Here is an 11,962-nt window from a genome sequence, read left to right as displayed (position 1 = left end):
ATCCACCATAAGCATTTTCCTTTAAACTTCATTCAGACCTCACCTCTGCTTCCGCTGACAGTCAGGACGCTTCACTTGGTGGAGTTCATCAGCCCGAGGGAAGGAAGAGGAGGAGAGGGGAGAGGAGAGAGGATGGAAGAGGAGGAGAGGGATGGAAGAGGAGGAGAGGGATGGAAGAGGAGGAGAGGGAGAGGAGAGAGGGATGGAAGAGGAGGAGAGGGATGGAAGAGGAGGAGAGGAGAGAGGAGAGAGGGATGGAAGAGGAGGAGAGGGATGGAAGAGGAGGAGAGGAGAGAGGAGAGAGGGATGGAAGAGGAGGAGAGGGATGGAAGAGGAGGAGAGGGATGGAAGAGGAGGAGAGGAGAGAGGAGAGAGGGATGGAAGAGGAGGAGAGGGATGGAAGAGGAGGAGAGGAGAGAGGAGAGAGGGATGGAAGAGGAGGAGAGGAGAGAGGGAAGGAGGGATGGAAGAGGAGGAGAGGGATGGAAGAGGAGGAGATGGGAGAGGAGAGAGGGAGAAGAGAGAGGGAGAAGAGAGAGAAAGAGAGGGAAGGGAGAGGGAGAAGAGAGAGGGAAGAGAGAGAGAGAAAGAGAGGGAAGGGAGAGGGAGAAGAGAGAGGGAAGAGAGAGAGAGAAAGAGAGGGAAGGGAGAGGGAGAAGAGAGAGAGAAGAGAGAGAGAGAGAGAGAGAGAAAGAAGAAGAGAGAGAGAAGAGAGAGGGAAGGGAGAGGGAGAAGAGAGAGGGAAGGGAGAGGGAGAAGAGAGAAAGAAGAAGAGAGAGAGAAGAGAGAGGGAAGGGAGAGGGAGAAGAGAGAGGGAAGAGAGAGAGAGAGAGAGAAAGAAGAAGAGAGAGAGAAGAGAGAGGGAAGGGAGAGAGAGAGAGAAAGAAGAAGAGAGAGAGAAGAGAGAAAGAAGAAGAGAGAGAGAGAGAAGAAGAGAGAGAGGGAAGAGAGGGAAGAGAGAGAGAGAGAAGAGAGAGAGAAGAAGAGAGGGAAGAGAGAGAGAGAGAAGAAGAGAGAGAGAGAAGAGAGGGAAGAGAGAGAGAGAGAAGAAGAGAGAGAGAGAAGAGAGGGAAGAGAGAGAGAGAGAAGAGAGAGAGGAGAAGAGAGGGAAGAGAGAGAGAGAGAAGAAGAGAGAGAGAAGAAGAGAGAGAGAAGAAGAGAGAGAGAGAAGAGAGAGGGAAGAGAGAGAGAAGAGAGAGAGAGAAGAAGAGAGAGAGGAGAAGAGAGGGAAGAGAGAGAGAGAGAAGAAGAGAGAGAGAGAAGAGAGGGAAGAGAGAGAGAGAGAAGAAGAGAGAGAGAGAAGAGAGGGAAGAGAGAGAGAAGAAGAGAGAGAGAAGAAGAGAGAGAGAGAAGAGAGAGGGAAGAGAGAGAGAAGAGAGAGAGAGAAGAAGAAGAGAGAGAGAGAGAAGAGAGAAGAGAGAGAGAGAGAGAAAAGAAGAAGAGAGACGGAAGAGAGAGAAGAAGAGAGAGAAGAAGAGAGAGAGAGAGAGAAGAGAGAGAGAGAAAGAAGAGAGAGAGAGAAGAGAGAGAGAGAAGAAGAGAGAGAGAGAGAGAGAAGAGAGAAGAGAGAAGAGAGAGAGAGAGAAGAGAGAGAGAGAGAGAAAGAAGAAGAGAGACGGAAGAGAGAGAAGAAGAGAGAGAGAAGAGAGAGAAGAAGAGAGAGGAAGAAGAGAGAGAGAAGAGAGAGAAGAAGAGAGAGGGAAGAAGAGAGAGAGAAGAGAGAGAAGAAGAGAGAGGGAAGAAGAGAGAGAGAAGAGAGAGAAGAAGAGAGAGGAAGAAGAGAGAGAGAAGAGAGAGAGAGAGAAGAAGAGAGTACAGTCACTACATTACATACTAGGACATTTAAATGAAACACACTTCACAGGTTTTTGTTTGGCAGGATGACAGAGAAGCGCGTTGCCAGATATGTAATTAAACCAATCAGATTTAACCAGTAAGAGACGTGTCATAAAGACAGTGATGATGATATGAAACAGGATGCATTAGTTTAATGAGACAAGAGGTCCATAATGGTGGAAGTGAACTAGTGGGACGACTGAATAGATGAGAGGCTCACTGGAACTGTTTGGATGACTGTTTCATTTAATCAATTGGTTTGTTTTTATAGACAAAATGACAAACCATGCCAGTTATTGGTCGGCGTGTTCAGTTGTAATTGTGGTGGTGCATCATTTGATTGGTTAAGAGATTGAATGGGGTTGAATATCCAGTGTACACAGAGAAATAGGTTTGAAACATCCTGTTGTTTTCTGACTTGTCTTTCTGTCACATATGAGTCATTAGAGAATGTCTGAGACTCTTCTAGCTATATTCTCTTTTTCTGACTTGTCTTTCTGTCACATATGAGTCATTACAGAATGTCTGAGACTCTTCTAGCTATATTCTCTTTTCTGACTTGTCTTTCTGTCACATATGAGTCATTACAGAATGTCTGAGACTCTTCTAGCTATATTCTCTCTTTGAACACTTTAACGTTAAGATCAAACATCAGAAGACGTCTGACAGTTAATCCACTTTATCCACCATAAGCATTTTCCTTTAAACTTCATTCAGACCTCACCTCTCTCTACTTCCGCTGACAGTCAGGACGCTTCACTTGGTGGAGTTCATCAGCCCGAGGGAAGGAAGAGGAGGAGAGGGGAGAGGAGAGAGGGATGGAAGAGGAGGAGAGGGGAGAGGAGAGAGGGAAGGAAGAGGAGGAGAGGAGAGAGGGAAGGAGGGATGGAAGAGGAGGAGAGGGGAGAGGAGAGAGGGATGGAAGAGGAGGAGAGGGAGAGAGGGAAGGAGGGATGGAAGAGGAGGAGAGGGAGAGGAGAGAGGGAGAGAGGGATGGAAGAGGAGGAGAGGAGAGAGGGAAGGAGGGATGGAAGAGGAGGAGAGGGGAGAGGAGAGAGGGATGGAAGAGGGATGGAAGAGGAGGGAGGAGAGGAGAGAGGGATGGGAGAGGATGGAAGAGGGGAGAGGAAGAGGGATGGAAGAGGAGGAGAGGGAGAGGGAAGGAGGGATGGAAGAGGAGGAGAGGAGAGAGGAGAGGAAGAGAGAGGGATGGAAGAGGAGAGAGGGAAGGAGAGGGATGGAAGAGGAGGAGAGGGAGAGGGAAGGAGGGATGGAAGAGGAGGAGAGGGGAGAGAGAGAGAGAGGGGATGGAAGAGGAGAGGAGAGAGGGATGGAGAGGAGAGAGGGAGAGGAAGAGGAGGAGAGGAGAGAGGGAAGGAGGGATGGAAGAGGAGGAGAGGGAGAGGGAGGGAGGGAGAGGAGAGAGGAGGAGAGGGGAAGAGAGGAGAGAGGAGAGGAGGGATGGAAGAGGAGGAGAGGAGAGAGGGATGGGAAGGAGGGATGGAAGAGGAGGAGAGGAGAGAGGGAAGGGGATGGAAGAGGAGGAGAGGAGAGAGAGGGATGGAAGAGGAGGAGAGGAGAGAGGAGAGAGGGAGAGAGGGATGGAAGAAGAGGAGGAGAGGAGAGAGGGAAGGAGGGATGGAAGAGGAGGAGAGGAGAGGAAGAGGAGGAGAGGGGAGAGGAGGAGAGAGAGGGATGGAAGAGGAGGAGAGGAGAGAGGGAAGGAGGGAGGAAGAGGGAGGAGAGGGATGGAAGAGGAGGGAGAGGAGAGGAAGAGGAGGGGGATGGAAGAGGAGGAGAGGGAGAGGAGAGAGGAGAGAGGGATGGAGAGGAGGAGAGGAGAGAGGGAAGGAGGGATGGAAGAGGAGGAGAGGAGAGAGGGAAGGAGGGATGGAGAGAGGAGAGGGGATGGAGAGGAGAGAGGGAGAGAGGGATGGAAGAGGAGGAGAGGAGAGAGGGAAGGAGGGATGGAAGAGGAGGAGAGGAGAGAGGGAAGGAGGGATGGAAGAGGAGGAGAGGAGAGAGGGATGGAGGGATGGAAGAGGAGGAGAGGGGAGAGGAGAGAGGGATGGAAGAGGAGGAGAGGGAGAGAGGGATGGAGGGATGGAAGAGGAGGAGAGGAGAGAGGAGAGAGGGATGGAAGAGGAGGAGAGGAGAGAGGGAAGGAGGGATGGAAGAGGGGGAGAGGAGGAGAGGGATGGAAGAGGAGGAGAGGAGAGAGGGAAGGAGGGATGGAAGAGGAGAGAATAAGAAAGAGGATGATGGAAAGACAAAATTGAAAATGGAAAACAATGACCTTGGTTGGGGAGATCTGCAAATGAGAGGATGGGGAGAGGAGAGGAGAGAGGAGAAGAAGAGAGAGAGGAGGGGGAAGAGGGGGAGTGGGACAGGAGGGGGGTCGAGGGGTTGGGAGAAGAGGGTGGAGGGAAGGATGGAGAGGAGAGGAGAGGAGGGAGGGAGGGAGGGAGGGATGGAGAGGAGAGGAGGGATGGATGAAACAGTAACTCAAAGAGGATCAGTCACATCAAAGGAGGGGAGGAGAGGGAGGGTGGAGAGAGGAGGGGGATCCATACTGCATCCCGATGACGCTGCAGTACAGAGCGGGGGGCGGGGCGGGGCTAAGGGGCCACAGGAGGAGAAGTAGAGTTGGACACCCTGCGTTTGACGAGCGCTGAGCAACACCTGACACTGACAGACTGCTAATTACATCTAGTACTGATATAGAGGGAGGCTTTTAGGAACGGGAGAGGAAATGAAAAGAGAGAGGGAGGAGGGAGAGGGAGGGAGAGAGAGGGAGGGAGAGAGAGGGAGGGAGGGGAGGGAGAGGGGAGAGAAGGAGAGGCAGCGAGGGAGAGAGAGAGAGAGAGAAGAGAGGGAGAGGGAGGGAGAGAGGGAGGGAGGGAGAGAGAAGGAGAGAGAGAGGGAGGGAGAGAGCGAGAGGGAGGGAGAGAGAGGGAGGGGAGGCAGCGAGGAAGAGGGAGAGAGAGAGGGAGGGGAGGGAGAGAAGGAGAGAAAGGGAGGGAGAGGCAGTGAGGAAGAGGGAGAGGGATGGAGAGAGAGAGGGAGGGAGAGAAGGAGAGAGAGGGAGGGAGGGAGAGGCAGTGAGGAAGAAGGAGAGGGAGGGAGAGAGAGAGGGAGGGAGGGAGGGAGAGAGAGAGAGAGAGAGGGAGGGAGGGAGGGAGGGAGGGAGGGAGGGAGGGAGGGAGGGAGGGAGGGAGAGGCAGCGAGGAAGAAGGAGAGGGATGGAGAGAGAGAGGGAGGGAGAGAAGGAGAGAGAGGGAGGAGAGGGAGAGGCAGTGAGGAGGAAGGGAGGGAGGGAGGGAGGGGGAGAGGCAGTGAGGAGGGAAGGAGAGGGAGGGGAGGGAGAGAGAGGGGAGGGAGGGAGGGAGAGGCAGGAGGAAGAAGGAGAGGGAGGGAGGGAGGGAGGGAGGCAGGAGGAAGAGGGAGGAGGGAGGGAGGAGGGAGGGAGGGAGGGAGGGAGGGAGGGAGGGAGGGAGGGAGGGAGGGAGGGAGGGAATGGGACATGCTTTTACCCTTCAATGCAATGTGGCACGTAGCCTGTTTGCCAAGATTGGAGGCTGGGGGGCTGAAGATGCTTTGGTCAGCTAAGTGGAGTAAAATGTGATGGTGGTGTGTGTGTGTGTGTGTGTGTCCGTGTATCCGTGTGTGTGTGTGTGTGTGTGTGTGTGTGTGTGTGTGTGTGTGTGTGTGTGTGTGTGTATCCGTGCCTGTGAGGTAAATCTAATTCAACCCCATCAGACTCAGGTGAAGCTGAGACAGTCTGTAGATAGAACACAGTGAACTCCACTGCTCATAAAGCCCTATCGTTTTTCTTTTAAAAAAATAGTTTTTAGGATTATAATGTAATGTAAATGTAATTCAGAGTATTGTAGGGCAGAGTACCCATCACAGCCTGGCTTGTAAACTAGTCTTCAAGCTCCATTAACACGTCTACTTTTGTAGTTTCCAGAACCAGGTTGTCCAGGTTGTTATCAGCTGTTAGTGTTTTATTGGTCTCATTATCATTCTACTACAGAAACGTGTCTCTCCTTCCACACAAAAATGACTTTTTTTTTTCTCCTCCCAAACTTCTAAAGTTTAAACATTAGTAATTAGCTGCTTTGGAATGAAGTGGAATGAACCTTCATGTAAAAAGACATATTCATTTGGTCTTCATTGTGAGTCGTAGAAAAAGTCGTCATAGCAACAAAAGAAGAAGGCCATCCTCTCTCAAACAGAGTTACATGGAGAGGAAGTAAGACTCCCAGAGCTGTTATTGTGCTGCCTGGGTCTCACTGGTTAACAGGAAGTGAGACTCACAGAGCTGTTGTTGTGCTGCCTGGGTCTCACTGGTTAACAGGAAGTGAGACTCACAGAGCTGTTGTTGTGCTGCCTGGGTCTCACTGTTTAACAGGAAGTAAGACTCCCAGAGCTGTTGTTGTGCTGCCTGGGTCTCACTGGTTAACAGGAAGTAAGACTCCCAGAGCTGTTGTTGTGCTGCCTGGGTCTCACTGGTTAACAGGAAGTAAGACTCCCAGAGCTGTTGTTGTGCTGCCTGGGTCTCACTGGTTAACATGAAGTAAGACTCCCAGAGCTGTTGTTGTGCTGCCTGGGTCTCACTGTTTAACAGGAAGTAAGACTCCCAGAGCTGTTGTTGTGCTGCCTGGGTCTCACTGTTTAACAGGAAGTAAGACTCCCAGAGCTGTTGTTGTGCTGCCTGGGTCTCACTGTTTAACCGGAAGTAAGACTCCCAGAGCTGTTGTTGTGCTGCCTGGGTCTCACTGTTTAACAGGAAGTAAGACTCCCAGAGCTGTTGTTGTGCTGCGTGGGTCTCACTGTTTAACAGGAAGTAAGACTCCCAGAGCTGTTGTTGTGCTGCCTGGGTCTCACTGTTTAACAGGAAGTAAGACTCCCAGAGCTGTTGTTGTGCTGCCTGGGTCTCACTGGTTAACATGTGATGTATTTATTCAATCTGATCTGTAGAGGAGGTGAAACAACACAACTCAATCTGATCTGTAGAGGAGGTGAAACAACACAACTCAATCTGATCTGTAGAGGAGGTAAAACAACACTACTCAATCTGATCTGTAGAGGAGGTAAAACAACACAACTCAATCTGATCTGTAGAGGAGGTAAAACAACACTACTCAATCTGATCTGTAGAGGAGGTGAAACAACACTACTCAATCTGATCTGTAGAGGAGGTTAAAACAACACTACTCAATCTGATCTGTAGAGGAGGTTAAACAACACAACTCAATCTGATCTGTAGAGGAGGTGAAACAACACTACTCAATCTGATCTGTAGAGGAGGTTAAACAACACTACTCAATCTGATCTGTAGAGGAGGTCTGTAAACAACACTACTCAATCTGATCTGTAGAGGAGGTTAAACAACACTACTCAATCTGATCTGTAGAGGAGGTGAAACAACACTACTCAATCTGATCTGTAGAGGAGGTTAAACAACACAACTCAATCTGATCTGTAGAGGAGGTTAAACAACTGATCTGCAGAGGAGGTTAAACAACACTACTCAATCTGATCTGTAGAGGAGGTTAAACAACTCAATCTGATCTGTAGAGGAGGTTAAACAACACTACTCAATCTGATCTGTAGAGGAGGTTAAACAACACAACTCAATCTGATCTGTAGAGGAGTTTAAACAACACTACTCAATCTGATCTGTAGAGGAGTTTAAACAACACTACTCAATCTGATCTGTAGAGGAGTTTAAACAACACTACTCAATCTGATCTGTAGAGGAGGTTAAACAACACAACTCAATCTGATCTGTAGAGGAGGTTAAACAACACTACTCAATCTGATCTGTAGAGGAGGTGAAACAACACAACTCAATCTGATCTGTAGAGGAGGTTAAACAACACTACTCAATCTGATCTGTAGAGGAGGTTAAACAACACTACTCAATCTGATCTGTAGAGGAGGTTAAACAACACTACTCAATCTGATCTGTAGAGGAGGTTAAACAACACTACTCAATCTGATCTGTAGAGGAGGTTAAACAACACTACTCAATCTGATCTGTAGAGGAGGTTAAACAACACTACTCAATCTGATCTGTAGAGGAGGTAAAACAACACTACTCAATCTGATCTGTAGAGGAGGTTAAACAACACAACTCAATCTGATCTGTAGAGGAGGTTAAACAACACAACTCAATCTGATCTGTAGAGGAGGTTAAACAACACTACTCAATCTGATCTGTAGAGGAGGTTAAACAACACAACTCAATCTGATCTGTAGAGGAGGTTAAACAACACAACTCAATCTGATCTGTAGAGGAGGTTAAACAACACTACTCAATCTGATCTGTAGAGGAGGTTAAACAACACAACTCAATCTGATCTGCAGAGGTAAAACAACACTACTCAATCTGATCTGTAGAGGAGTTTAAACAACACAACTCAATCTGATCTGCAGAGGAGGTTAAACAACACAACTCAATCTGATCTGTAGAGGAGGTGAAACAACACTACTCAATCTGATCTGTAGAGGAGGTGAAACAACACTACTCAATCTGATCTGTAGAGGAGGTTAAACAACACAACTCAATCTGATCTGTAGAGGAGGTTAAACAACACTACTCAATCTGATCTGTAGAGGAGGTTAAACAACACTACTCAATCTGATCTGTAGAGGAGGTTAAACAACACTACTCAATCTGATCTGTAGAGGAGGTTAAACAACACTACTCAATCTGATCTGTAGAGGAGGTTAAACAACACTGTAGAGGAGGTAAAACAACACTACTCAATCTGATCTGTAGAGGAGGTGAAACAACACTACTCAATCTGATCTGTAGAGGAGGTTAAACAACACTACTCAATCTGATCTGTAGAGGAGGTTAAACAACACTACTCAATCTGATCTGTAGAGGAGGTGAAACAACACTACTCAATCTGATCTGTAGAGGAGGTTAAACAACACTACTCAATCTGATCTGTAGAGGAGGTTAAACAACACTACTCAATCTGATCTGTAGAGGAGGTTAAACAACACTACTCAATCTGATCTGTAGAGGAGGTTAAACAACACTACTCAATCTGATCTGTAGAGGAGGTTAAACAACACAACTCAATCTGATCTGTAGAGGAGGTTAAACAACACTACTCAATCTGATCTGTAGAGGAGGTTAAACAACACAACTCAATCTGATCTGTAGAGGAGGTTAAACAACACAACTCAATCTGATCTGTAGAGACACTGAAACTAATTAAAGAAACAGAGCAGCTGTTGCCTTTATGCCAACTGGCAGAGATAGCAGGCGTCTGTCTGTGCGAGTGAGGAGCAAGACAAAGAGAGTGATTTAAACTTGGCCATGACATAGTTATCAGTAGTGCAGGAGAACAGACATCTGTGAACACAGTATTACAGTATACTCAGGGGACAGTGTGCGTTTCCATCTGTGTGTCTTCAGTGGTGCCACACTGAAAAGGTTGGGTGTTCAGAGGTGGGTGTGGTTTCTTGTGTTTGTCAGTTGTAGTTTAGTCGTGGACACAGCCAATCACAATCTTCCTCTACTTTGCATGTTCTGAATAATTTAATATCACCATCACTCTCTCTCTTTGTCTTTCCCCAGAAGAGCCCAACACAACGGTAAATGCATTCTGATGACTTCTCTGCTATCTTCTTTTGTCTGTCCGCAAGATGACTGTGGTTCCCTGAGCACCCAGACAGTCAGAGAACCAATCAGAGAGCCAGTCAGAGAACCAATCGGAGACGGCTATGAGAGGCTGTCGTTCTCGGGGCAGAAGCTTCCTCCAGGGTTCCCCGGGCCCTTTATTTTCCCTGAGGGGCTGTCGTCAATAGAGACTCTGCTCACTAACATCCAGGTGGGGCTCTACTCTCTGTTCTCTACTGAATCGTCCCAGAAGGTGTAATGGTGACCATGTTTTGCTGAACCATGTTTTAATATTGGAGGCTGTATCTTCTTTCTCTACTAACAGTTTGTTATCACACATCTGGATGAGTAACTCCACCTCATCTCATCTCTCTGTCTGTGTCTCTGGGCTCCACCTCATCTCATCTCTATGTCTGTGTCTCTGGGCTCCACCTCATCACATCTCTCTGTCTGCGTCTCTGGGCTCCACCTCATCTCATCTCTCTATCTGTGTCTCTGGGCTCCACCTCATCTCATCTCTCTGTCTGTGTCTCTGGGCTCCACCTCATCACATCTCTCTATCTGTGTCTCTGGGCTCCACCTCATCACATCTCTCTAACTGTGTCTCTAGGCTCCATCTCATCTCGCTATCTGTGTCTCTGGGCTCCTCCTCATCTCTCTATCTGTGTCTCTGGGCTCCACCTCATCTCATCTCTCTAACTGTGTCTCTGGGCTCCTCCTCATCTCTCTATCTGTGTCTCTGGGCTCCTCCTCATCTCATCTCTCTATCTGTGTCTCTGGGCTCCACCTCATCTCATCTCTCTAACTGTGTCTTTGGGCTCCACCTCATCTCATCTCTCTGTCTGTGTCTCTGGGCTCCACCTCATCTCATCTCTCTATCTGTGTCTCTGGGCTCCACCTCATCTCATCTCTCTAACTGTGTCTCTGGGCTCCACCTCATCTCATCTCTCTGTCTGTATCTCTGGGCTCCACCTCATCTCATCTCTCTATCTGTGTCTCTGGGCTCCACCTCATCTCATCTCTCTATCTATGTCTCTGGGCTCCACCTCATGTCATCTCTCTATCTATGTCTCTGGGCTCCTCCTCATCTCATCTCTCTAACTGTGTCTCTGGGCTCCTCCTCATCTCTCTATCTGTGTCTCTGGGCTCCTCCTCATCTCATCTCTCTGTCTGTGTCTCTGGGCTCCACCTCATCACATCTCTCTATCTGTGTCTCTGGGCTCCACCTCATCACATCTCTCTAACTGTGTCTCTAGGCTCCATCTCATCTCGCTATCTGTGTCTCTGGGCTCCTCCTCATCTCTCTATCTGTGTCTCTGGGCTCCACCTCATCTCATCTCTCTAACTGTGTCTCTGGGCTCCTCCTCATCTCTCTATCTGTGTCTCTGGGCTCCTCCTCATCTCATCTCTCTATCTGTGTCTCTGGGCTCCACCTCATCTCATCTCTCTAACTGTGTCTCTGGGCTCCACCTCATCTCATCTCTCTGTCTGTGTCTCTGGGCTCCACCTCATCTCATCTCTCTATCTGTGTCTCTGGGCTCCACCTCATCTCATCTCTCTAACTGTGTCTCTGGGCTCCACCTCATCTCATCTCTCTGTCTGTGTCTCTGGGCTCCACCTCATCTCATCTCTCTATCTGTGTCTCTGGGCTCCACCTCATCTCATCTCTCTATCTATGTCTCTGGGCTCCACCTCATCTCTCTAACTGTGTCTCTGGGCTCCACCTCATCTCATCTCTCTATCTATGTCTCTGGGCTCCTCCTCATCTCATCTCTCTATCTGTGTCTCTTGGGGATCACCAATCATTATTTAAACCTCAACTCTACCTCCAGCATATTTGTTTTGAATTTAAAAAAATTTAAGTGAACATTTTGATCTGAGATAAGAAATGTAGAAACTACAGTGATGTATAGATTTAGATTAGAGATGTAGAGACTACACACTACAGTGATGTATGGATTTAGATTAGAGATGTAGAGACTACACACTACAGTGATGTATAGATTTAGATTAGAGATGTAGAGACTATACACTACAGTGATGTATGGATTTAGATTAGAGATGTAGAGACTACACACTACAGTGATGTATAGATTTAGATTAGAGATGTAGAGACTACACACTACATCAGACTACACACTACAGTGATGTATAGATTTAGATTAGAGATGTAGAGACTACACTACTACAGTGATGTATAGATCAGATTAGAGATGTAGAGACTACAGTGATGTGATGTAAAGATTTAAATTAGAGATGTAGAGACTACACACTACAGTGATGTATAGATTTAGATTAGAGATGTAGAGACTACACACTACATCAGACTACACACTACAGTGATGTATAGATTTAGATTAGAGATGTAGAGACTACACACTACATCAGACTACACACTACAGTGATGTATAGATTTAGATTAGAGATGTAGAGACTACACACTACAGTGATGTATAGATTTAGATTAGAGATGTAGAGACT

The 11,962-nt window shown here is 47.9% G+C and overlaps 1 protein-coding gene across 1 annotated transcript in view; it reads left to right on the top strand.

Moving 5' to 3' along the window:
- dachc (dachshund c) overlaps nt 1–11,962 on the top strand; it is a gene marked incomplete at its 5' end in the record, with an annotated part of 58,039 nt that overhangs the window by 19,743 nt on the left and 26,334 nt on the right. The window contains 1 exon segment of the mRNA XM_042316015.1: nt 9,544–9,692. Coding sequence (XP_042171949.1) covers nt 9,544–9,692 — 149 coding nt within the window.

This window comes from Oncorhynchus tshawytscha, unplaced genomic scaffold, assembly GCF_018296145.1.
Source record: "Oncorhynchus tshawytscha isolate Ot180627B unplaced genomic scaffold, Otsh_v2.0 Un_contig_6491_pilon_pilon, whole genome shotgun sequence".
NCBI lineage: Eukaryota > Metazoa > Chordata > Actinopteri > Salmoniformes > Salmonidae > Oncorhynchus > Oncorhynchus tshawytscha.
The sequence above is the reverse complement of the archived record's forward strand: the minus strand, read 5'-3'. Positions and strand labels throughout refer to the sequence as shown.